General features: G+C 61.1%; 1 protein-coding gene across 1 annotated transcript in view; it reads right to left on the bottom strand.

Annotated features, from left to right (window-relative positions):
* FAM20C (FAM20C golgi associated secretory pathway kinase) overlaps positions 1–26,188 on the bottom strand; it is a 34,925-nt gene extending 8,737 nt beyond the window's left edge. Inside the window, exons 1-3 of the mRNA XM_086376954.1 lie at positions 24,856–26,188; positions 22,918–23,093; positions 18,534–18,612 (exon numbers count right to left, since the gene is read on the bottom strand). Of these exons, the coding sequence (XP_086233080.1) occupies positions 18,534–18,612; positions 22,918–23,093; positions 24,856–25,469 (869 nt within the window). The 5' untranslated portion in view covers positions 25,470–26,188. The remainder of the gene's footprint in view (positions 1–18,533; positions 18,613–22,917; positions 23,094–24,855) is intronic.
* Between the last annotated feature and the right edge of the window lie 400 nt (positions 26,189–26,588).

Genomic DNA, 26,588 nt, shown 5'->3' with positions numbered 1-26,588 from the left:
TGCAGCCCGGCCCACGGGGCACGTGAGCACCCTGAGAGCTCTGACAAGGCCTGCAGCCCGGCCCACGGGGCACGTGAGCACCCTGAGAGCTGACAAGGCCTGCAGCCCGGCCCATGGGGGTCACAGCGGACACCGTGTCGTGCGCGTGTGAGACCTGCCGGCTGAGCTCTCACTGCAATCTGTTGCCTCTTCCTCGGAGGTGGCTCCTTTCCCAAGCCTCCCCTGAACCACAGCGAGCATGGCCACCCCCATCCCTCACATCCCCCATCCCCCAGGCCCCTGGGAAGCCCCGCTGGGCCGGCCGCCCAGTCTCCATGGGCGCATGTGGTGAGGGGAGCAGAGCCTGGCCCTGCCTGGGCCCCACGTCCCCCCGAGACGGGAGGACTGAGGAGCTCCAGGAGCCCATGGCTCTGATGTCCTGGGCACCCCCGTGAGCAGCAGACAGCCCCCCACCCAGCCATGTGCAGGAGACCACATGCAGGACAGCGTTGAAGGGCAGACGTCACCCTGCGAACGTCAGTCATCCTGCAAACACAGTGATGGCTGGTGCTTGACCTCACATGTGGAGCACATGTCTGAGGCCGAGCAGGAGCACGCACCCTCCCTGGATGAGATCCAGGTCTGCTCCGGGCCCGCTTCCACCACCAGGACCCTCTCTCCAGGAAGCACCACCCAGGAGGAAGCGCAGCCCTCAAACTCAAGAATCTGCAAAGGTCGCGACCTTTCCCCGAGCTGGGAACACAGATCCAGGAGAACTCGGGCCTCCTGTGGCCTGGCGCACAGCACACCTCCCCTCAGGGCGGAGGCCGAGGTGGGGCTGGAATGCGCCAGCCCAGGAGACGCAGCGCATTTTCCAGGTGACGCTTCCCAGCCTGCTCCCCTGTCCGAGGCCTTCCTCCCCAGTACGCAGCAGGGCTCAGCCAGAGCCCCTGGAGCGTCCGACGCCCGTGCCGGCCGACAGCACTGCCAGCCACACGCGCGCAGGTGCTGGGACCACACGGCCACCCTCAGGATGTGAGGCTCAGGCCGGCAGGGCGCAAGCCCACTGGTGGCCCCTTGCTCCCTGTGCTCTCAGAGCGCCTGGCAGGACACACCCCTTCCTCCTCGCTTCCCTGAATGTCACCTGAATCAGCCTTTCCAGGAACCAGCCTGTGACTGGCAACAGACCACTGCCCACAGTTCCGGCAGGGGAACACTGGCCAGGACAGGACTCTGGCTGGGGCGGCCTGGCCTTGCCCCGGGCCCCTTGTGAGCCGCACAGGGCACCCCCGGGATGGCTGCTGATAGCCCAGGCGCAGGCCTCCTCGTCCCCAGGCGCGGCTTTCTCCGTCACAGACCCTGGAGGGGGCTGGCACGCGGGGCGCAGGCTGCAGGGCGCCCAGCGGAAGGGAGGGCCACACTAGCGAAGATCCTGAGACTTCATGGAGACTGAGTCCGCGTTTCTTGGTGGAATATCCTGATTTTAAATGCTGGCAAGCCAGTTTTTTTCAGAAGATGCTGTGGTTCAAACCAAATAAGCACGGCTCCCTTACTGGAAGCCGCCCACGGCCCTGTGTCTGCAGCTGCTGGCGGGCTGGGCATTTCTGAGGCTGACAGTGGTGGCTGACTCAAGTCCCTGGTTGAGCCGAGCATTGTCTACACAGCACTGGTTCTCCAGAGTTTAACTGGAAACGGGGTGGTGCAGATTATACCAGGTTTCTTTTCTGCAGACCCTCTGTGTGCCTGGAGCATGCAGACCCCAGGACGGCCCCCTCCGAGAGGCGGCGTCTTCCAGTCGCCTGCAAACCCCACCCCACACGTTCCTGGCCTTTTATTTTTTCAGTCTGTTGTGGAATTAAGAATTATTTTTGTTGGAAAGTACGTCAGAACTCACTGCCAGCCTGTGGCGCAGAGCCCTCCAAACAGAGCCCTTTACAAACATGGGCTGCAGTGGGCCCTCAGACCCCGCCCCGGGGCCCCCCACCCCGCTCCAGGGCTGCGGCCACCAACTCGGCTGAGAGCGGCCTGCACTGCCCTCCCCAGCCCGCTCCAGGGCTGCGGTCACGAACTCTGCTGAGAGCGGCCTGCACTGCCCTCCGCAGCCCGGCGCGGTTCAGCAGGGCATCCGACCTCAGTCGCCACCACCACCACCGCTTTAGCCTTTGTCCCCTCTCCTTGACCTTGGCTCACCCCAGTGAGGTCACCTGCAACGCAGGTGGCTCTGAGCCTGCGGCTCTGGGAGAAGACCAGACACTTCCTGGAGGCTCTGTGACCAGGTTCCAGAACAGTTCCTTGTTCCTTCCCATCTCCCACCTCGGGGTTTTCCGGTGACCTCCGTCCCTGGGCCATCCACAGGAAGGCAGCTCTGCTTACCCACTGTTGGATGCCCGTTCCAGCAGCCCAAGCCTGAGAGGACATCGCAGGGTTCAGGGCTGTGCGTGTGTGTGGAGGGTGGGTGGTGGATGCTGGCGTGTCCAGGGCCCCGCTGCTGAGCCGGGCACGACCTGGGAGTGTCCGTGGGAAGCCGGGCCCAGGGCACTGGCCCCTCTGGGGAGAATAGGACTTCTTTCCTCGCCTGTCTGCCCACTCTTCTGCCACTTCCTGGGTTGCGCTGGGGAGCAGCAGGTGCTTTGGAAAAGTACTGAGCCCAGTGCACTGGGCGGGAGAGTGAACTCAGCTGAACCAGGTCGCCTGGCAGCCTCTCCTTCCTTCAGGTGTGGGAGGGGGTCGTGGGGCGAGGCCCATCACAGGCCTTTTCCTCGGAAGGGGGGCATGCGGATGTGAACAGGAGGTGCTGTCGGAGTGGGGGCTGGCTGGGCACCCGGGCCTCACCCTGAGTGGGGGGTGGAGATCAGCGTTCCCTGGAGTTCAGGTGTGCGGTCCTCCTCTGCTAAGGGACCTGGGACCAGGGGCCAGAGGAGCCTCCCGGGGCCCACCCCCACGGACAGCAGTCAGCACCTGGAGCCCCCACACTACCTCGGAGGTCAGCCTGGCACCCTGGCCTGGGGCCTGCGCAGCAGAGAAATGAAAAGCTTTAAGGCTGACTTCTTGGTCAGCAACTGGGGAATAAGGCAAACCATGGGCTTAGGTGGCCGCTGGAGTGAAAGAGGGCCTTGGCAGTGGTGACTGGGGTGAGAAGGGGCAGACAGGCAGAAGCTGGTGGAAATGAGGAGGCCTTAGAATGTCACATGCCTCCTGGCTCAGAAGCCCCAAGGCCACCAGACAGCAGGCTCTGCAGGGCACCCCGATACCTTCAAATCCCAGGCCTGTGAAACCCAGCCAGTGTTCTGGGGGCCGCATGCGTGCCCCTCTCTCCTGCCTCTGCAGAGGACCACAGCCAAGCCCCTTCCTTTAGAGGGACTTCCCTGAGCTCAGAAGAAAGCACAATAATACCCGATTGTGGTTGTTCAGACTAAAGTGAGACTGACTACTATGCTGACCTCCCCCAGGAAATCTGTGATTGAAATCCCTAGAACCTATGAATATACTACCTTAAATGGAAAGAGGAACTCTGCATATGTGATCTAGTTAAGGATCTTGAGATGCAGAGATTATCCTAGATTATCTCCATGGACCCAACATCATCAAAAGTGTCCTTAAAAGAGGGAGGCGCAGGGAGACTTGAAGGCAGGAGAGGCAACACCGACGGCTTTGAAGACAGAGGCTCTGGAAGGGGATCTGTTGCCTTCTCCAGCATCCCTCAGCAGAAAGCCAACTCCCTCCAGAGTCTCTGGAAGCCCACAGATCCATTTCACATTCAGACCTCCAGAACCATAAGAGACTAGGGCTGTGTGGCGTTCAGATCAGATCAGTCGCTCAGTCATGTCCGACTCTGCGACCCCATGAATAGCAGCACACTAGGCCTCCCTGTCCATCACCAACTCCTGGAGTTCACTCAGACTCATGTCCATCGAGTCAGCAATGCCATCCAGCCATCTCATCCTCTGTCGTCCCCTTCTCCTCTTGCCCCCAATCCCTCCCAGCATCAGAGTCTTTTCCAATGAGTCAACTCTTTGCACGAGGTGGCCAAAGTACTGGAGTTTCAGCTTTAGCATCAGTCCTTCCAAAGAACACCCAGGGCTGATCTCCTTCAGAATGGACTGGTTGGATCTCCTTGCAGTCCAAGGGACTCTCGAGTCTTCTCCAACACCACAGTTCAAAAGCATCAATTCTTCGGTGCTCAGCCTTCTTCACAGTCCAACTCTCACATCCATACATGACCACGGGAAAAACCACAGCCTTGACTAGACGAACCTTTGTTGGCAAAGTAATGTCTCTGCTTTGGAATATGCTATCTAGGTTGGTGATAACTTTCCTTCCAAGGAGTAAGCATCTTTTCATTTCATGGCTGCAGTCACCATCTGCAGTGATTTGGGAGCCCCCCAAAATAAAGTCTGACACTGTTTCCATTGTTTCCCCATCTATTTCCCATGAAGTGGTGGGACTGGATGCCATGATCTTCGTTTTCTGAATGTTGAGCTTTAAGCCAACTTTTTCACTCTCCACTTTCACTTTCATCAAGAGGCTTTTGAGTTCCTCTTCACTTTCTGCCATAAGGGTGGTGTCATCTGCATATCTGAGGTTATTGATATTTCTCCCGGCAATCTTGATTCCAGCTTGTGTTTCTTCCAGTCCAGCATTTCTCATGATGTACTCTGCGTAGAAGTTAAATAAGCAGGGTGACAATATACAGCCTTGATGTACTCCTTTTCCTATTTGGAACCAGTCTGTTGGTCTATGTCCAGTTCTAACTGTTGCTTCCTGACCTGCATACAAATTTCTCAAGAGGTAGATCAGGTGGTCTGGTATTCCCATCTCTTTCAGAATTTTCCACAGTTGATTGTGATCCACACAGTGAAAGGCTTTGGCATAGTCAATAAAGCAGAAATAGATGTTTTTCTGGAACTCTCTTGCTTTTTCCATGATCCAGTGGATGTTGGCAATTTGATCTCTGGTTCCTCTGCCTTTTCTAAAACCAGCTTGAACATCAGGAAGTTCACGGTTCACGTATTGCTGAAGCCTGGCTTGGAGAATTTTGAGCATTACTTTACTAGCGTGTGAGATGAGTGCAATTGTGTGGTAGTTTGAGCATTCTTTGGCATTGCCTTTCTTTGGGATTGGAATGAAAACTGACCTTTTCCAGTCCTGTGGCCACTGCTGAGTTTTCCAAATTTGCTGGCATATTGAGTGCAGCACTTTCACAGCATCATCTTTCAGCATTTGGAATAGCTCAACTGGAATTCCATCACCTCCACTAGCTTTGTTCGTAGTGATGCTTTCTAAGGCCCACTTGACTTCACATTCCAGGATGTCTGGCTCTAGGTCAGTGATCACACCATCGTGATTATCTGGGTCATGAAGATCTTTTTTGTACAGTTCTTCTGTGTATTCTTGCCATCTCTTCTTAATATCTTCTGCTTCTGTTAGGTCCATACCATTTCTGTCCTTTATCGAGCCCATCTTTGCATGAAATGTTCCTTTGGTATCTCTGATTTTCTTGAAGAGATCCCTAGTCTTTCCCATTCTGTTGTTTTCCTCTATTTCTTTGCATTGATCGCTGAAGAAGGCTTTCTTATCTCTCTTTGCTATTCTTTGGAACTCTGCATTCAGATGCTTATATCTTTCCTTTTCTTCTTTGCTTTTCTCTTCTCTTCTTTTCACAGCTATTTGTAAGGCCTCCCCAGACAGCCATTTTGCTTTTTTGCATTTCTTTTCCATGGGGATGGTCTTGATCCCTGTCTCCTGTACAATGTCATGAACCTCAGTCCATAGTTCATCAGGCACTCTATCTATCAGATCTAGGCCCTTAAATCTATTTCTCACTTCCACTGTATAATCATAAGGGATTTGATTTAGGTCATACCTGAATGGTCTAGTGGTTTTCCCTACTTTCTTCAATTTCAGTCTGAATCTGGCCCTATATCGCTTTCTACAGCAGCACCAGGAAGCGAATGCAGAATCTCTGGCAACACCACAGCAGCACAAAGGGCACCGGGGTTTAGCAACCTTGGAAAGGTTGTGCAATCCAGTCTGTCTCCTCCAGAACTGGTCATGCTGAAACCACCACACTTTTAAGAAATGACGCAGAAGGTTCTGAGAGAAGGCGCCTCTGTTTCCACAGAAGCCTCGCGGGCCCTCCTTGGGCTGCACGATTCATCCTGGGGCAGCCTCGCAAGGCTCTGATCCTTGTCCCTGTTTTCTGGTCGTTTTTGATTTGGGGCTGAGAGGCAGATGGGATCTTAGTTCCCCAAGCAGGGATCGAACCCCCTTCCCTGGGAGCATGGAGTCCTAACCACTCAACTGCCAGGGACATCCCCTGTCCTTGTTTTAATGACACAGGTCGTCTGCAGAAACACACAGCTGGAAATGGCAGGCCCTGGCCAGGAACTGCGTGTCTGACCCAGTCAGAGGCTTTCTTTTGGGCTCCCAAAGTCAGACACGGCTCTAGTTGTGGGGCCTGAAAATCAGAATCTACCAGGATCAGAACCACCTCCCGGCACAGTGAGGCTCGAGGGTGCTGGCCTCCAGCCACTTGGTCAGGTGTCTGCTCACAGAGGAGAAGGGGCCACAGCCCCAGAGGGTTGGCAGCAAAAACCGTCCCCATGTCCCCAAGAAAGGTCCTGGCTCCCAGGGGAGGACGTGCCTCCCAGGAGGTGCATCTAGTCTCTGCGAGGTGCTGCCCCAGCCCCCACAGGGCTTCACCGTGGTGCCCCCCCAGAGCTGCTGCCGGACCACCGTCCCCTCTGCAGAGGAGCAGCCCCCTGACTATTCCCACTGTTACCGTCAGCATCTCAGCCTTCCTCAACTTGTGGGAAAACAGAGAACTTTTGCTTTGGTTAAAAATAGAGTAAATTGGCAGCTTATGACCAAAATCTGTGAAGGAACAAAAGCCAACATCTAACTGGCTCTTCCTCCGAGCAGAGTGCCCTGCTGAGCGCTTTCTGTGTGCACACTCCCTGGGTTGTGACGTGAAGTGTCCCCCACCCTGTAGACAAGGACACAGTGAGGGGGTCCAGCTCGCGAACAGAGGGGCCCCAGTGCAGGGCCCAGCGCTGGGTCCGAGGCCCTGCTTCAGCCCACGGGGCCCCGGCCTAAGACGGAGGCTGGGGCTGCACTGGGCGGAGGGGGCCCCTCTGCACTGGACATCTGGGAGGAACACTGGCCGGGAAGCTCTGCCCACCCAGGCCCACCCTGGCTGCCGCCCCCACCAGGCTGCCGGAGCGGATGCGCCCCTGATGCCCTCTGAAGTGTGGCAGGTGCGATGGCTCAGGGGGGATGCCTGCAGGGGGAGCAAAGCCCCACGGCCCCCGGCCCCACCCCGCCAGCCCGTGCAGAGTGGGACGGGGCCACGCACTCCCACGCGGTGAGCAGGAGAGAAGGCAGCTAATCGTCAGGTCAAACTCTGGAAAAAGAGCACTGTGCAACCGCTCAGGGCACACACAGCTGTCACATGGCCTTCCTATGTCCCGTCTGCGCTGAGGGCCCCGAGTGCCTGAACTCAGGCCGGAAGCTGAGGCCCAGGCAGAGGGGTCTGCAGTCTGCAGTCGGGAGGGGACACGGCATCCCAGGGCAGGGAGCCGCCCCTGCAGGGCCCACTCGCCCGGGGCACAGACAGCACGGGGCTCCCGCGGGCCTCCCCCGCCCCCGAGTCCCTTCTGTGGTTGTTGAGCAAACGACAGCTCCGCCTCCGCAGAACTCTCCAGTGCCCCGCGCTGCTGCCAGGGCTGTGCCCACAGGCTCGCACGGTCAGGGCTCACGGGCAGGCAGTCTGACTGGATCCCCTTCCGGGTGAGGTGGCAGGGTGGGGGGAGGCCACAGACCGCAGAGCCCAGCAGCTCCTGTCTCCCCACCGCCTCTGGGGAGGCCCCCTCTTCCTTTCAGGCGCTGGGGCCACGGGGAGGGGGGTCCGTGTCCTGCAGTTCTGGGGACCAGGACCCAAAACCAGGGCCTGGGTAGGTCACAGCCCACCATGGACTGCGGTGCGGATCACTCCAGCCCCGTTCCACTTTGGGAGCGTGGACCGCTCTGCCCCGTCCAAGACTTCTAGCTTTCTCGGGGGTGGGGACCGCCCCGGCCCCATCTAGGTTTCTTGGGGGCGGAGACTGACCCGGCCCCATCTAGGTTTCTCGGGGGCGCGGACCACCCCTGCCCCATGTAGGTTTCTCGGGGGCGCGGACCACCCCTGCCCCATCTAGGTTTCTCGGGGGCGCGGACCGCCCTGGCCCCGCCTGGCTCTCTCGGGGGTGCTGACGGCCCCGGCCCCGCCTGGCTCTCTCGCGGGTGCGGAGCGCTCCGGCCCGCCTGGCTCTCTCGTGGGTGTGGAGCGCTCCGCCCCGCCCCCCCCCCCCCCCCCCCGGCCCCATCTAGGTTTCTCGGGGGCGCGGACCGCCCTGGCCCCGCCTGGCTCTCTCGGGGACGCGGACCGCTCCGGCCCCGCCTGGCTCTCTCGGGGTTGCGGAGCGCCCTGGCCCCGTCTGGCTCTCTCGGGGGTGCGGACCGCCCAGGCCCCGTCTAGGTTTCTCGGGGGCGCGGACCACCCCTGCCCCATCTAGGTTTCTCGGGGGCGCGGACCGCCCTGGCCCCGCCTGGCTCTCTCGGGGGTGTGGAGCGCTCCGGCCCGCCCGGCCCCACCTAGGTGTCTCCCGGGTCTCTCGTGGGTGCGGAGCGCTCCGGCCCGCCCGGCCCCACCTAGGTGTCTCCGGGGTGGAACCGCTCCGGGCCGCCCGGCTTTCTTGGGTCCCAGGTCGGCCTCCGTCACCACATCCCTCCTCTGGTTTCTCGTCTCCAAAGGACACACACAACTGCACGGCAAGTCTGCTCAGGAGTCCAGGTGACCGCCTCGACCTCGGGCCCTGACCCCGCCACTTCCGTGAAGACCCTGCTGCTGACCAGGTGGTACCCTGGGGCAGAGGCCGCCTCGGGGACGAGGCTCCGCCTCCCGATGGGGGCAAAGCCCATGGGGAGACCTTGCTTCCTGCCAGACGCACCAGGTGGGCGAGGGAGCAGAAACCAGCCTTCCTGTCCCGAGCCTCCCTGCCACTCACACAGCAGAAGGCAGCCACCTTGTCATTAAGGAGATATATTAAGCTGTTTAATATCAGGTTTTCAGTGGCAGATGCTTGGGGCGGGCGGGCAGGTCGCTCCCTCAGAAGCTCCTGCTAATTCTGGCCCCTGTGGGGGTGGGGGTCTGTTTGGGAGAACGCACTTGTCTTACTCAGAACCTCGGGCATCCGCGCTCCACTCCTACCATCCTATCTCCCTGTCGGGAGGATTTTCCTGGAGGCCGCGGGCCTCAGGATGACCAACCCGAGGACGGGAGTCAGGCACAGAGCAGCTGGCCCCCCGCAGGCCACGCGGCCGGAGTGTCAGGGACCAGCGCTGACTGGCCGCCCTCAGGGGTCCCAAGGGGCTTTCACCCCCGCCAATCCCCGCTCCCCTCCCAGGGTCTCCAACAGATAGCTCTTCAAAGTGGGACACGGGACAAGACGCTCACTCGTGGTTGGGTAAAATAATTAACTCATAAGACACTCAAGTGTCTTAAGGTGGATTTCATGCAAACCAATCTGAAAACAGTTCAAAGGTCTGTAACTGTAAAGCGTGCCTGACATCGCTTCCATTAAAAGGAGCTGTAGTGACACTCACTTTCCAAAGCAAAGGGGTGGGGATGGGGGGTAGGTTTGCTTGGAAGTGGAAGCTCTACTCTGCTCTAAATACTGTTCTGCCAGCTCGTCTGGGGTTTGAGGATGTGACTAAGGAACAGAATTAGAGTGGAAATGAGTGCTATCCCCGGCAACCGTGCACACAGGCCCCCAGTTCTTTGCTTTCTGTATTTAAGCCCCTGTTCCTCATCTTTTTATTCAAGGTAAGAAAAGATGCCCCTAATCTACTACACTGTGGAGTAAGTATTTAGCACCAAGGTGACTGCTGTGATGTTGTTCTTCCTCCCCAGCATAGGGAATAGATTCTGGCTCATTCTTAAGGCTTTTTAAGAGCTCGGGTCTGCAATATTTCCTTTTGGGGCATAAAAAACAACTAGCTGATCAAACGACTCTTGAGACCCCCAATGTGGCCTCTTTCCCAGCACGAGGGAACTGTGACCGGAGTTTCTTTTCTCCTTTTCATCTTCTGCCCCTTTCACAACAGCACAGCGACGACCCCCAGGGAGCAGAGCCGAGACCCGAACACCAGAGAGAAGCACAAAGAGACTCTCTCCTGCTGTGCAGGAGGGTGTTTTCGGAAAGAATGACTTGACGCTTTGATTTGAACAAAGGGGATAATCTTTTCCAGAAGCTCCCAAGGAAACGTGTCATGGCCCATGAGGGCGGGCGTCCTGAAGGAGCTGGGGGCCTGGGAGACAGCACGGCCCCCACCTGCTCGACGGGGGCGACGCGGGGCTGGGCCAGAACCACACTCTCGGCAGGCTGTGGTAAGCTTTTTCTGTGTAGCTACTTCCCTGCCAACCTCCCTGCAACGGTTACAGATTTAATAATCACTCCAAATTCCCAGTGGGAGCAGGAGAAGACAGTGGACCCCTGTCGTCACCTGAGTTACGCAGTCTGGGCCCACAGCGAGCCAGCAGGCGTGAGTGGAGCTGGAGTGATGTCGCCCCGGGCCCTCGAGCCCGTGGATGGCAGCGCCCAGCACAAGGGCTGGACCAGCCACTAGGACCCGTGGGGCGGCCCGGGGCGGGCCCTCCGCTTGGACTCAGCTTCCCGGGGACACTGGACAGGTCACATAGCAGCCCCACAGCACCGCACCCAGGGCTCAATGGGGGTCAACTGAGGCTGCGGATAAACCGCAGGGCTCCGGGCAGCCTGGCATTCAGGGCAGGGGCTGGGCCTCCCCGGGGTAAATGCAGGAAGGGGACCCGGGTGCCAGCGGCCTGCTGAGGCAGGGCGGCCAGGCCGGCAGAGCACAGCGCGGCCTGGGGGCGGGGAGGCTGAGCTCCAACGAGAGGCGGCCTCCCGCCTGCACTGCTTCTGCGGCTGCCTGTGTGTGCCCCTCGGGCCTCCTGACAGCTGCTCAGGGCCGGATTCTCTGGGAGGGGCTCGCACGCGCATGCTCTCGAGCGCACACACCCTCTCCTTCGTAACAGGAGCCTGCACACCTAGAGTCTCCTCATGCGTGGCGCCTGAGGAGCGGGCGGTATGGGCGCCCCCCACCCCCAGCAGAGACCCCGGGTCCAGGCTCCCTGCCAAGCTGTGCCCCACAGGCAGGGACCTGACGTCTCAGACCCTCGGGCCCCAGCAAGGCCTGGCCGGCCGCCCACTCCCGATTCACATTTAGACCTTGGAGCCTCAATTTCCTCCTCCTTGAAGGAGAGCTGGTGATAAAAATAAAACCACCTGATGTATCAGTGACAGGGTCCCTGCCTCTGCCGGCCGGAGTGGAGGCTGTAGAACCCTGACGAGCTCGAGACGGGGAGGGCGTGGGCCCTGGAGCGGGAAACCCTGGCCCAGCGCAGCAGCCTCACAGAGACCAAGCTGCAGCATGAACAAGGAGCGCGCGGCGGGCAGCGGCGGGCGTGTGTCCCTGCAGGGCCTGCAGCAACATGCCTCCCCTGCCAGGCTCCACAGGGCTTCTTCCAGACCAAGGCACCCAGGGCAGGACAGAGGGGAGCTGCTGCCCGCAAACGCAGGGAGTGAGCTCCACGGGCCAGACTCGGGTTAGGCCTGGCCTGGTCCAGGCGGGCAAGTCGTTCACCGCCTGTGAGCAGTCCAGGCTCTGCGTGTACCGCCATCACGGGCACTGGCATCCAGCCTGGGCACTGGGGGAGGCATTTCACGGACCCACCGGCAGCAAGGGAGGGGGGCAAGGCAGTGAGGATTCCCGTGTCAGGAACGGGAAGGCAGGGGTCACCCTGGGAGGCGGAAACTGCAGGAGTCACAGGAGCCCGGGGGCTGCCTGTTGTTCCTGATCTGGGCACCTGGGCACCTGGTTACTTGCCTGTGCTGCAAAGATCTGCTTACCATCTGCATTTCTGTATGAACGCTCCAGTCAATGCAAATCTATATTTTGAGAAGTTGGGACAGTGGGGAACTCGAAGCGTTGGTAAAGCTAAAGCTGTGGTGCGTTTTACGAGCACTGACGACATTCGCCCTTGATCTAATCACCCCGCTGTCCAACATACAGAGGAAACCAATGCGGGCAGCGGTGTGAGCACAGAGCTCGGCTCACCTGTGTGTGGGAGAGGGCTGCGCCGTCTTCTCAAGTCCCAACCCAGCCTGTAACTGTGGCCTTGCTCGGAAATAGGGACGTGGCAGACGGGATTCACTAGGAAAAGATCCCGTGGATCGGGCTGGTCCTGAATCCAGTGCCCGACGTCCTCATAAGAAGAGGGTGGTCTGGACTGGGATGCACGGGACAGGCCGCGTGAATGGAGGTGGAAACACAGGTGATGTGGCCACGGCACAGAGCCGAGACTCGACGCCACACTCAGGAGGGAAAAGGCAGGAGGGACCCTCTGGAGCTTTTGGGGAGGCGGCACCGTGGTCTCCGACTCTGGAGCGAGAAAAGCTTCCCGATGCCTTGAGCGGCCCGGGCGGTAACAGCTCCCTATGGCAGCCCCGATGCCCACATGGCCCGGGCGGTAACGGCTCCCCACGACAGCCCCGATGCCCACATGGTGTGGACAGGTGGGGTTACAATCGAACTGTACTACACTTAAGGAGCCAGGAAGGAACCTACATGTTAGTGACGTCAAAGATCACAGTGGCCACTGCTTTGAGATCTGAATAGGGACCATGCAGTGGCCACTCCATCACACTGGCTTTCCTGGTGGCTCAGCTGGTAAAGAATCCACCTGCAATGCAGGAGACCTGGGTTCGATCCCTGGGTTGGGAAGATCCCCTGGAGAAGGGAATGGCCGCCTACTCTAGTATCCTGCCCTGGAAAATCCCATGGACTGTATAGTCCACGGGGCCCTAAAGAGTTGGACACGACTGAGTGACGCTCACTCTCAGTGGTCTTTCCAGCTCCACCTCCTGCTGGCTGGTGCCCTCGGGCATGTCCCCGGCCACTCTGAGTTTCAGCCTGCCTGTCTACAACCACGGCTACAGGCAACAGTGGCCTCTCTGTCTGGCCCATGAGGCCTGGCGTGGTGCCCTTTCCTGGACCTACGACCTCAGCCCCACCTGCCTCCAGGCCAGGTTGGGGCCTTCCTTGGGGGCACCTCCCACTGTCCCCCCAGCTCCCGAGCCTTGGATGACAGGTGCTCGTTAAGCCAGACTTGAAATGACACATTTCAGATTCCCTGAGCCTGGCCCACGGGGCTTTTCTCTTTCTCTTCTGGTTTGCGAGCAAGGCTGGGTCTGCAGAGTTCCAGCAGCAGGCCCGTCTGTCCCGGGGGTGTCGCCTTGCTGTTGGAGTTATTCTTGCCTCAAAGCGACCTGGGGGACGTGTGCTTCCCTTCCCTCCCTGCATCTGAACATGCTTTGGATCCCAAACCACACGCAGCACAGAGGGCGTGGTAGCTCTGGGTTTCAAACTCTCAGGTGGTCACCCGGCTGTTTTGGTGGAGACAGGGATTTCAAAGCAGCCTCGCCAGGCTGCGGGGAGTGATGAGTCTCTGCTGGCCAGCGACCTGAGCAGAAGCACAGCTGCAGCTGGGTCTGCAGCCTGCGTCCAGCTGTGCACCCTAAACAGCTCACTCAATCGTTGTCATCCTTCTAATGCCTACAACTCAAAACTGAAAACCTCAGGACACCCAGACAGTCAGGAAGGATGGACCTGGGGAGGGGGCTGCAGTGGCTCCCAGACCCCCACCAGTACGAACCCACGGCCTCACTGGTTGAAGACAGATAAGTCCCAGAAGGGCCGGGACCCAAAGCTTCCTGTTGTCCAGCCTCAAGCAGCAGAAGGCGACTGCAGCCCAGAGATGGCATGGGGGCTGCAAGGTCTTACAGAAAGGATGCCCTCCGCGATGCAGCCCTGCCCCATGCTCCTGGCCCGCCTGGACACCCCTGACAGGGCCCCCTGGCCACTGTCCCCCAGGCCGGAAGCCTTCACTCTCTCGGCCCCAGCAAGTCTGTCCCTGGGCCCAGGGCATCTGCCTCCCCCTGCCCCGACGAGTCTCTAGGACCCAGGCTTGTCCCCGTCCTCACCCCACACCTCACCTCTTGTTCCCGGGGAGCCCTCCCGCCCTCCCAGCTCTGTCCCTGCACAGCACGGGAAGAGATCATATCCAGTCCAGATGCCCGCCAGGGCCTGGCCCCTGCCTCTCTCCAGCTGCCTGGCCTCATCTCCCCACAAGCTCTGTCCCAGGGAACTTTCTGTGACTCTGGGCATGTCCAACATGGCACCACCAGCCACGTGCAACCCCTGATGGCCCAGGTGTGGTGAAAGACTAGGCTGCAACTTCATCTCGTTTAAGTTAATCTCAGTTTAGAAAGCCACATGGTAGTCCTCCACACAGTGGCCCTGGTCCTCCAGCCTGCAGAGGCCACCCAGTCCTAGAATGTGTCACCCCCTCCAGGCTGGACTCCTGGCCTGGGGTGATGCCCACTTGACGTTCACACGCGTGTTCAGCCCTCCTTCCCCCATCCGTCCTGCAGACCAGGCCTGAGCACCAGGCCCCGCACCCCATGGTCAAGGCCCTCAGAGGCAGGAGCACCAGGCCTGAGTCAAGCCTGCCCCTGAGCCTGGCAGGAGGCCGGGCTGGGCTCGGTGTGAGTGCGGTGGCTGAATATACATTTATGCCGGGAGGTGGTCACAGCCAGTGTCATGAGCAGGCCTGGAAGCTTCCTTTCTAAGAAGCATGGTGAAATCTGATGTACACTCTGGCTTATCTGTGTAGTCTCGCCCGGCCTCGCCAAACCACCAACCCTCCCGGCTTCCTTTCATAAACGTGGTGCCCTGTCTCCTAAAGCCAGTCCAATAGAGTTTAGACCTCAGTCCTTTGCCTACAATGCCCTCGTTGACATTTGGGTAAACTGAGTCCCTGGGAGGGAAGGAACTTACTGGAGGTCACACATGCATGGCCTTGCCAGGCCTCCTGTCTCTGCGGACACACCAGGGCTTCCATCTAGGCACACACGTCACCGGCACCACTGCGAGCTAGCATGGACTTCTTCTGACGTTAAAATTTAAATACCGCACCAGAGCACGAGCGGCAGCAACATGATAGTCGGATCCAACGTCCTCCAAACGAGAACCCTGTGCCTCAGAAGACTCCCGTGTGTGATGAGGGCCTTGAACCCAAATAAGAATTCTCGCAACTTACTAACGGAAAGACGACCAACTGAACAGAAAGCGGCAAAGACCTGAACAGACGCTTCTCCAAAGAAGATCCAAATGGCCAACAAGGACGTGAGATGATGCTCGCAGTCATCAGTCCGGAGAGAACTGTGAGTCACAACCGCAGAGAGACACGGCCCACCCCCCACCAGGATGGTGAGGATCAACAGGGACCATACAGACAAGGGCTGCGGAGCCTGCAGAGATCGCTGGGGAGGGTGGCCGCCGGGAGAGGCGGCTGCAGCTTCTCAGCAGCCGCACCGTTATTCTGGACCCGGCAGTGCCACTCCCAAGCTTCACCCAAAGAGGTGGAGGCCTGTACACAGATGCTCACACGACGCCGCCCATGCACTCGAGAAGCGGAGCTGAGGCAAATACCCGTTGACAGGCAAGAGTAAAGTAAAGCAACTAAGTCGAGTAAAACGCGGCCGCTCACACCAGGCAGCGTTGTCCAGTGTTCAGCCGCAGAAAGGAACTAAGTCGAGTAAAACGTGGCCGCTCACACCAGGCAGCGTTGTCCAGTGTTCAGCCACAGAAAGGAACTAAGTCGAGTAAAACGTGGCCACTCACACCAGGCAGCGTTGTCCAGTGTTCAGCCGCAAAAAGGAACTAAGTCGACTAAAACGCGGCCGCTCACACCAGGCAGCGTTGTCCAGTGTTCAGCCACAGAAAGGAAGGAGGCTCAGGTACGCGCCACGCCGTGGGCACCCTGAACACCCAGCGCTCTGCGAGAGAAGCAGATGCAGAGGCCAACAGTGACTGACGCTGTCCACGTGAAATCCCAGGATGGGCAAGTCCACGGAGACGGGAAGCAGACTAGTGGTGTCCAGGCCTGGAGGAAGGGCAGCTCTTCACAAGGTTTCTTTCCGGAGTAACGGATCAGTTCAACACTGTGGGGACGGCCGCACAGTTCTGTGAATGTGCTGAGAGCTACTGGGTGACAGACTCCAAGTGGCTGAATTGCGATCTATGCGAATTGTATGTGGATAAAGGTGTTAAAACATCTTACTCTAACACTAAAAGCAAGACTATCCAGCAACTGACAGACCAACGTGCTAGTTATCCATTTTTCAACGTCTATTAAAATATACCCATTAGACCATGAGTGGCCCCCTCACACCACGGGGACCGCAGCCTGCAGCCCTGCCAGGCTCCCCTCCCGCCCCAGGACCGCTCCTGTCTGGGTCCTCTCAGCACACGTCCTTCAGGATCTCAGAGAAAAACTACCACCTGATTAATTCAGAACATTCAGCTTGCAGAGCTATTACGAGCTCACAGAAGAAAGTTGGTTTTTTTTTTTTTTAAGGGAATTATTAATCATATATTTATTTTCTTAATGCTATGGTCAGAAACCACAGCTGCTTTCCTGCTCAGAACACGGCCGCAGGGGCAGGAACGGTGTGCCCCAGGGTCATCGGGAGGGTGGCGGCTGCCAGTGACCAGACCTCAGCGGATGCCGGATTTGGGGTGGGTCAGAGCCCAGAGCCAGGGTCGGCTTGGGCCAGGCCAGCCAGGGTGGCAGGAGGGCTGGCCAGCGCATGAGGTCAGCAGCGTGAGCCTAGCAGAGCCTGCCCTGCGGCCAGGGCCAGCTGCCCGGGAGTGCAGCGTGCAGGGAGGCTGGCCGTGCGCACACCTGTCCTCCGGCCTCAGCCTCCCCGGCCCCCGGGGGGTTCCCCACCGTTTCCACGCTTCAGCCCGGCCTCAGCCTCAGCCCATGGGACACGGGCCACACCCTAGGCTGTCCCTCCGTGCGCAGCCTTCCGACAGGAACTTTGACGTCCTTCCCAGGACACACAGGCTGAGGGCAGAGAGTTCAGGGCAGGTGTGAACTCTGCAGCCTTTCCAAGCGGCCTCCGGAGCCTGGCTGCCCCCGCTGCCAGGGCACAGAGGCTGCCACTCACGCCTCCTGTGACCACAGAGGTGACGGTCACCTCGCGGTAGGGGGAGGCTGGGGAGGCCGAGAGGGGCTCAAGGCTGGGCGCCCTGGCCTTGGGAGGCTCCAGAGTCTGGGTCAGCCTTGGGTGGTCTGCACCGCCTTGCCAAGCCCTGGTTCCCGCATCTTTACGTGGCAGAACAATGACAACAGTGGCGTGTCCTCTAACCCACAGAGATGCTTGAGCACCAAACCACAGTGTGCAAGCCCTCAACACGGGCGTGGCCCCAAGGCACCTGCACGCACAGCACGGCTGGACGCCCAAGGTGAGGACTGACCCGGGACAGTCCCCCGAGAGCCCCTACCCCCACCCCAAGCCAAGGTGCGGAGCCCAGAGCCACCGCCCTGGTGGGCCGCCAGAGTCCCAGCAACACAAAGCCCCGAGCCCTGGGGCCCCTGCAGAGGCTGCCCTGCCCGCACCACTGGACTCCTGCCCTCCAGGGCCAGGCGTGCCCCCCCTCCCCACCCCGCGGCTCTGCGCACACCTGGGGTTGATCTGCTGGACTGTGTTTGATGCATCTTGGAGATGAGAGGCCTGTGCCCCAAAGTGCAGCTGAGGGGGTGACAAGGACGTGGTGGGTTTTGGTTCTTGTCCTGGATTCCTGTGACTGCCAGGGAGGGCCAGGCCCACTGGTCACTGGGCCAGCAGTGAGTGTAGGAGCCTGCCCCTGCCCAGAGCATCCTCCTCCCCAGCACATCGCCGAGGTATCAAGGGCCTGAAGGGGCCCCTCTACTCAAGCTCCAGCCTGAGAGGGCACGCAGGTGCCCGCGGTGCCAGGGAGTTCCGTCTCCTCCAGGGCCCGAGGGACCCACGTGAAGCCCACATCACCCTTCCTGAGCACGGGGCATGTGAGCCCAGGTGGTCGTCACAGTCATAGAGCAGCGGTCGGCCAGCGGTCTCCCCGAGTCCACAGGAAACGTGGACTCCTTTCCACACTGACAGAGTGGCCTCATGGGCCCCTGGGGGTGCAACCTGTGCTTTAAACACGATGAACCCTCTCGTCAGGACAGAAATGGCCCATGTGAAACTAACCGAACAGCCCACGGGAGACACCCAAGCCCCGGGACCGCCAGGGTGGACACCACAGGCCACAGATGCACGTGCTGAGTCTCCGGGGCTGTCTGCCTTCCAAACGTCCCTTCTCCACCGTCCCCACAATTTTCAGATGCCACTGAGTGCTTCCTTTTGATTTTGGGAGCACAGTTTCTATTTTATCTGGAATAGGGATCAGGGGTCAAATCAGCTGACGTGCTAGCTTCAGAAATAAAGCTTCACGGGCACAGCTGAGCCCATGCACATAGAGCCTGGCTGCCTTCTGGTGAGGAGACCAGGGCTGAGCGGCTGAGACGCAACCTCACGACCCTCGCCCCCTGCCCCGGCACTTACTTCATGGGTTTGAACAGCGCCTGCCCGTAGTTCTGGAAGGTCATGATGAGCTTGAGCTGTGTGCCGCCGGACTTCATGGCTGCAGTGGGAGGGAAGGAGCCTGGTCACCTGCTGCCCACGGAGGCCTGTGAGCGCAGACGCACTGGTGGGCAGGGGAGCCGGAGACCCGGGCGCGGCGGGTCAGGAACGGAGGCCTGAGACAGGCAGCGTGTTCAGGGTCAGGAAGGGGGGCCCGGGCTGGAGGAGCCGTAGCAGGAGCGTGGCCAGGCCTGGGAAACGGGCGACAGTGGATGGATCGGAGGGATGGGAGGGCCGCAGACGGGAGCGGGGCGCTTGGCTCCCCGCTCTCCCATAGCCGCCTCTCTCGAAGGGGGCTCTGCACCCTCGCCCAGCACCCCCATGGGGCTGGGGCAGGGCTGAGACCCACTCCCAGGAAAGGGAAACCACAGCACCCCCGCTGGAAAGCAGCTCCCGCCTGGGGCTCGGGAACCCACTCAGAGCGCCGTCGGCTGGAGCCCAGGGCCGCGGCCACCGTAAGCTCAGCGTGGACGGAGCGGGCGCTGGGTCAGCACCATGGGGACTCTGTGTTTCGCTTCGCCCGACAGCGGAGAGAACAGGGAAGGGATGCAGCTGTTCGCCGCCTCCCCCTGGAGCCCTGAGGCGCCTGGGTCCTCCCTCCGGGATGACGGAGGCCTTCTGGCCCCAGGCTGGGCATCCGGCTTACAGGGCACTCTTGATTCCCCGCCGCTGAGTCGGAAGAGCTCCGGGCACTAGGGCCCGAAGCAGTGGTGTCCCCGAGTGGGCCTGGGACTGTGGCCTTCCTGGAACAGGAGCTGCCCTCCTGAGGGGCCTGCTCACTAGGCAGGGTGGCCTCACGGCCCCCAGACCCCTGGGGCAGCTGCCAGAGAAGGCCAGTGAGTGTCCGGGGAGTCCATCCAGTGGAGCCATCTCCTCTGCTCACCTCCACCCACAGCTCCGTCCTGACCTGGACAAACAACAGCAGGGCCTGCGCTTCAGGTCAGAGGCTGCCCGAATCCTCTCCTGCAACGTGACTTCTTTTTAAATGACTCAGAGCACAGAGTAGTCAATTGTGTCATTTACTCTGTATGCGTAATTGTCCACGATATCGATTTAATCGTCACCACCGTCACCAGCAAGCCCAGACCTCCACAGGCCTGGCTTCAAGCTGCACGGAGGCAGACAATATCTGAACTCTTTAAAGGCGGCCAAGGGCCATTACCACGCAGCCAGGAGCCAGCGGTAAAGAAATGTCTCTGGGGGTCTGGAAGGAGCCACTCTCTTTGCCACACCTTCTCTCACGTTCCAAGACTGAAGAGACCACTCAGGGCGGGACCGAGCCGGGAGCTGGGGGCGGGAATGAGCTGACCACGGGCAAGCCCGCCCTCTCGGAGGCCTGTTCGCTTATTTGCAGGATGGGACTTGGGAGACAGGCTGGATTTCTAGCTCTTTTTCCATTCTAAGCTCAAAAGGACGGCGGTGCTGAACCCTGACCCCAAGGGCGGTTCCAGGCTCCCCGAAGGGCTGCACCCCAGGCTCCCAGGGGCCTCTGAGGGCTGCTCCCACCCACAGGTCAGAGTAGTGCCAGGGCAGGGCCCCCAGCGGCAGACAGCTCTCATCCAGGGACCCCTGTCTCTAAATCCACCCTGTGGTTTTGTGAGGCCAAGGGCCCAGGCAGAAGCCACTGTCTCAGCACTGGGGTTTTTAATCCAAACGTCCAGCCAGATGGGAGAGCCAACCCCACCGCCCCCGCCCCAGGGAAAGCGTCCATTCTCCAGGGGAGCCCTCTGCCTGGCCAGACCAGCCGCACTCCCAGTGAGACGCTCTGCTTCTCCAGGAAGAGGGTCTCCTCCTGAGTGTGAGTTCCCAGGAGTGCCTCCAGGCCCAAGGCCGTGCAGAGTGGGGCTGAGCGTCCAGCTGAGGCCTTCACCAGGCTCCGGGTTGCCCAGCACTGCCACCCTGTGCAGAGGTGCCCCAGCCTCTGTTCCCACCTCTCAGCAGCCCTCGAGGCAGGCCTCAGACACACACCCTCTAGGGCATCCAGCCCAGAGGGCCTGCAGCTGGGGCGGGGCGGGGCGGGGCAGGGGCAGAGCCCGGGACTTAAACACACTGCCGTGTCCGCAGAGGAACATGAGAACGTTTACTCCAAGAGAGAAAAACGAAGATTCAGAAACAGCCTCTCATTTTAGGTTTTGCCTCCATGTCCGTTCATGTTGGGTCGGGTTTTGCTGTCAAATGGGTTATGATTTTGGATTTGCAAGCTGGAGATTACAGGGTCGAGGTTATGACCACCTCTGTGATCCGCAGAGACTCCAGGAGGCCCACAGAGCTGGATTTGTCTGCCCAGAGCCACTCCGGCCCATGACTGGGGGAGCCGGGACACACTGAGCCTGCTGTTCACTGCGGGGGACGCCGCCCAGGACCATCACCAGTCTTCCCATGCTCATTGGGCGCCTGTGAGTGCCAGCCTGGGTTCTGACCGGCCCACAGATTAGGGCCAGCTGGCCAGGGTCGTCCAGCAGCGAGGGCAGCTCCAACAGCCCGCAGGACACAGCTGGGCAGGCCCTCAGTCCAGGCCCCACTGCTGGGCACAGAGCAGGCTGGGGCTTGGGGGTGGGCCACTGGGATGTCAGGCAGCCTGGGCACCAAGCCTGGGACGGGCAGACCCGACGGGGTGGCCCAAGGTGAGTCCCCAGGGCACGGACGAGGCCCATCCTCTTCCTCCAGGGCTCCCAGGCCCCTGGGCCCAGAGCAACGTCTGGTGAGAGCGATGCGGCCGGCCGTGCCCTGAGGACTGAGGGGAGCCTGGCCAGCCTGTGGGGTCCTCCCAGCCCTGCCTCTGCCCAAGGCCCTGCTCAGAGCCCGAGTCAGTGCAGCACACGCCTGGCGCATAGGCCAGCTTCCCAGACTAAGACGCAATGTGCCCAAGCCTACTGGACGGATGGGAGACCACGGTGGGCAGTGGCCTGCAAGCGTGAATGCTTCGGTCCCCTAAACCCTAGTTTTCAAACGCTGGTGTAGTTTCTCCCCAAAGTCCTGTGTCCTCTGCTGGCTTCCACTGTGAAAGCCTTTGCCCCATCCAGGACCCAGTCCTGCGGGCTGGCGGTCCCCTCCTCCCTTATCGCCCTGGACTTTCTCTGCCCATCCTGTGTGCACTTCCGGGCCCCCAGGAACAAGCAAGTCAGGATGTTGCAGAAGCCTGCTGGGGTTGGGCTTACCCCAGCCGCCTGCCCAGACAGGGCCCTGAGACGCGGAAGGTGCTCAAGAGAGCCTGTTGAACAGACGTAAGCGGTCACCACACTGGGCGTTTCTCTAACAGCCTCGTCTGCTCAGGAGGGCAGGGGATGCGGCAGCTGCAGCTTCTCCCCAGCAGTCCCCGCCGGCCGCACAGACCGCCTTCCAGCACACGGGTGGGCTGGAGGCGCTTAGATTCCTCCTGGGTGGCGTCGAGGAGGGGAGACCACCACCTTGCCCCGGCCGGGAGGGTGTTCATCATGTTCTCAGGGTGAACAGCTAGGAAGAGGGCGGGTGCCAGAAATAACTCAGCGCCGGGCTGAGACACCCAGCGCGGCCTCTGAGGAGCTTTGGGAACCCCCAGCCGCCAGCCTCGCAGGCAACACCCAGCTCCCTGGCACCGGAGACAGACAGAACCCGGGTTAGCAGAACCTTTAAGACACAGCACAGTCCCGACGTCAGGAAGACGTTGCCTGGAGCCCCCTGCTCCCAGCACTATGCTCCCGAGTCCTCCTCCACCCTCTGGGCCTTCCAGGACTTCTCCTCCCACCCAGGGCCTCTGCCCGCCCCCTCTGCTCTGGGAGCCACTGGTGACTAACCGGGGACCTTCACAGACAATCTCCTACAGGCCCGAGAACAATGGCACCGAACCTCCACACTTAGAGACCACCGCCGACACATTTTCTTGAAATCAGTAACTGGATGCCCTGAATCCTCTGCTTCTGCAGATCCCAAAGTCCTCAGAGATGTCACCTCGGTGCATGGCGCTCTGCCCCGGGCAGAGTGGAGCCCCGGTCACTCCCCGTCCACCCCGAATCCAGGAGCAGATGTGAGCTCCAGGAGCCTCTGGCCTCTCTGCGGTGTCTCCCTGCGGCTGCCAGGGCTGACCCTTCCTCACCTGCAGGGTTGGCCCCCACGCCCCTGCCCGGCAGGACAACAGGGTGGGCTGGGCGGCATCTTGTCCTGCCTCGCTTGTTTTGGAGCAGAAAGCAGCCCTTCCCTCTCCCCCACATCCCCTCAATTACAGAGAGCACTGAAGGCCTGCGGGTGCCTCCTCCAGGAAGGCTGCTGGTATAACTCGCCCAGGAGGTGATGCTTCAGCAAGGAGCCGGCCGGGCACAAGGGCACCTACCCACACTGGTGATCTTCTGGGTGCCCAGGTCTTGGAGCAGGGCCCCCACTGCTGGGTTGTGTCTAGAGTACAGCTCATATCGGTTGATGCCGATGTGGAACTTGAGCCAGTTGGGATAGGAGTCCACGGCCGCCTCCCCGGTGGGCAGGAATTCATCCTCAGGACCTTCGTGTGGCCTGCACAAATGAAGGTGACCCAGGTCAGCAGGGAAAGGACAAACAGCAAGGCCTCAGGACGGACGGGGGAGTTGGCCCCGATGCCAAAGTTTTCACTGTGGATCCAAACAAACGTGGGTTTATTTAGAGGAGCCTCTGCTCAAACAGGACCCTGCGACGTCCGCACTTTTTCTGTGGCTGTTGTTCAACCGACTAATAACATATCTGAGGGCCCGTAATTCTCACCCTCGAGAGACGCCGCAGACAGCTATAACTAAAGGAGACCAGACCCAGACTGTCAGGGCCTGGCCCCGCCGGGTCTGTCCTGGGGTCTCTGAAACAGCCTGACAAGCACGTTGCCAGCCTGGGGTATGAGGGGCTGCTGCCTTCCTGGGAGCAGATGAGCCCAGTCTGGCGGAAGCCTTCGCTGGGTATTCTGCTTCAGGGCAGCAATGATGCAAGAGGCTAAATTTGATTTTCAGGAAGCAGCCTTGGGTGGGGAGAGAGGAAAGTGGTGCTCACTCCAGCCCAGGCGCAAATCGAGGACCTGCTGCCCACGTGGCCCGTCCTTGTCTCTGGAGTCAAAGGGCCAGTCGGAGGGAGGACAGAGCCTGTTTGCTGCCGGAGGGAACAGCGGAACTTGTCGAAGTGCTAATTCACCTGCAAGTGAGGCTTTTTCAGCCAAATGCTGCCCCAAGACGGACATGACGGTCACAAGAAGCTGCCCAGGGGCCCCATCACTGACTGCTGGCTCCAGGCTCGCTCTCTCTCCTACAAAGAGGCTCAGGCCTGGCTCACGGCTCCGCCTCTCAAATTGCTGAGCATTTCGGTGAACCTGGCCAGCAGACAAAGCTCAGAGGCTACCAAACAGCTTGGTGTGTTTAGACTGAAAACCCTGGGCCTGATCCAAATGCAAAGGAGAAAGGCTTTTATGAGATGTTTTGGAAAGCTGGCCTTTCCCCTCAGCTGCTTGGGTAACCTTTCGCAGGTAGTTATTTATGTTGGCCTTGCTGCTGGTTAATATTTCATCACCTGGGCTGCAGCATCTGCTTACTTTGGTCTGTGTGGCCGAGGGCCTTGGGGGCAGGGGTTTAAAGCGGTTAAAGGGATGCCCCTGGGGGACGCCACTTGCCTTTTAGGGAGCCGCTGCTGTCTGCAGCTGGCAAGGTTGGCACCCTGGCTGGGAGAACCCCTCAGTAATGCCTCAGGGGGGTCAGCATGCCCTCACTAATTTTGTTCTCAGGGACTGGTTTACAAAGCTCCTTAGGCTGCTTCAGACCCTCCTGACGTGTCCACCAGAGCAGCGCTGCCAAGTCCCCGGAAGCCGGCAGCCAGTCGCTTCCCAAGGAAGCGCTTTCGCTCCCTGCCCGAGTCCCTTTGTGAGCCAGAGATCAGGCCCTGCAGGCCAGCACTGCTTTCCGGGAAGTGCAGAACCGACTCTTCCCGGCTCCCGCCTGCCCCGCCTGCCTTCCAGGCCAGTGGCCACAGGGAAGAGCTCCCAGCCGCCCAGCAGTCCTCCTCAGGGAGGCGGTCATTTTGGAGACAAAGGCAGTGCCTGGAGCCTGCCTACTGCGTGCCCCCAAACTCCCCTTCCTGGGGCTCCTATTGCAGGGTCCACGCCCCGGGGAGTCCCTGACCCTGACGCTCTGTACACAGCACCTCGGATGTGCAAGGGCACCTCCCAGGAAGCAGCCCTGGGTGGGTCTTGATTCTCAAATGGCTCCTGGCTGCCTCGGGAGTCCAGCCTTCCAGCGCCCACCTCAATGACCACCGCCCCACTCACCAGTCTGGGTTCTCCGCCGTCGCTGCCTTGGGGTTGAACCTGATGTCACTGTTCACGTTGAAGAGGACATCGCCCTCCGTTAGAGGTGGAATGGGGACCTGGTACAGTGGGTGCTGGAACAGCCTGGTTAGGAGGGAGCCGTCCCCGCTCAGGCCAGGGGGCAGCACAGGTCCACGCGGGCCAGGGTCGCGGGGGAGCGGCCGGTGAGCCGGATCTGGGGGGCGCCGGACTCCAGGATCCTGCCCCGGCGGGGCGCCCTCGGCCGCTTCTGCTGCGGGGGGCAGTTTCTCAAGCGAGTGGGATGTGAGATTGGAGGAAGGGTCGGAGCTGAAGTCCTGCAGGATGCGCAGCGTGTGCTTGTTGGGCCAGCCCGCGTCGCCGGCGGCGGAGGCTGCGGCCGCCAGCTCCCCTCCGGGGTGTCCGCGCGCCTGGGCCCAGCCGGGGGCCGCCGCCTCCGCCGCGGGCTGCGCGCAGGAGCAGCCGGGCTCCCCCGAGGGCCGCGCGGCGCTCCGCTCCAGCTTGGGCAGCAGATCCAGCACGAGGTGCAGCGCGCAAGCCGCCAGGAAGGCCATCAGGATGAGCACGCGGAATCTGCGCACCAGAATCATTTTCATGGTCCCGGACGAGCGCGGCCTGGACCTCCGGGCGCCCCCGGAGCGCCGCCCGCCCGTGCCCCTCTAGCCTTGACTCGGCACGAACGCGGTGCCGCCGCGCGGGTCAAGGTCCATCTGGCGTCGGCCAGCTACCAGCCCTGGGGCTGTCCCATGCGGAGGGCGCCCGACGCCAAAGCGCCCGCTCGCCCGGCCATGTCCGGGCAGTTCCCTCTCTCCTCTCCGGAGCGGCGGCGCCCTCGGCCGGCCCGGCCCAGCGGTCCTGGTCCGCGGAGCTAGGGGCACAGCCTGGTGAGGCCCCGCACACGTAGCGGCCCGCTTGGGTCTCCGGGGCCGCGGCCGCGCTCATCAGGCGCTCAGGGGCCGGACACTTAGGCCCATCCCGGCCCAGGCGCGGCGGCCCGGAGGTGGCGGCGGCAACCGTGCGGCGCAATCCGATCCGAGGCTCGGAACAGTCTCCACGGCTTCGTGGGCCGCGCTGGGTGCCCGGCCGGCCAGGCGAAGGGGTGGCTCCCTGGGCAGGGGTCGGCGCTCTCTCGCGCGCGCGCGCCGCGGCCCGCAGGTGGGGACCTGGTAGGGAACCAGGGCGCGGGGCCGCTGGGACTGAGGAGAGGGCGGGAGCAGGGCCGGCGGGGGCAGGGCGCGCGGAGCGGCCGGCGTGGTCCCGGGCAGGTGCAGCGGCCGTCCCCGAGCGCGGCGCCCTCGCGGCCCAACCTCTCGGCGCCCGGCGCCCCGGCGGGCGGGCAGATATCCGAGCGCCGCGGAGCCGCCCCCCGCGTCAGCGCCCGCAGATTGGCGGAGCTGGCGTCCCGGGAGCCCGGGCCTACTCCGCTGTCTCCTTTCTCCTCCCCTCGGCCGCGCCCCGCGATGCTCTGCAGCGCTGGGCCCGCTACGGAGAGGGCGCCTCCTCCCCGCGGTGTGCCGAGGGAGCGCGGAGAGCCTGGCGGAGGGCGCGGGGACCGCGCTGAGCAGGCTCCGCCGAGAGGGGCCCTGCGCCCCGACCTCGGCCCGCTTCAGCCTCCCGGCTCTCCCGGAAGAGCCGAGGGCCGAAACCCGGGCCAAGTCCCTCCCTGAGGCCGCTGGGCGTCTGCGCCGCCGAACGAGCTCCCCCCGGGCGGCGAC

The sequence above is a fragment of the Bos grunniens genome, chromosome 25 (assembly GCF_055505025.1).
Source record: "Bos grunniens cultivar Pamir isolate PY7600 chromosome 25, Bosgru_T2T1.0, whole genome shotgun sequence".
Lineage (NCBI taxonomy): Eukaryota > Metazoa > Chordata > Mammalia > Artiodactyla > Bovidae > Bos > Bos grunniens.
This window is presented reverse-complemented; position numbering and strand designations above follow the sequence as displayed.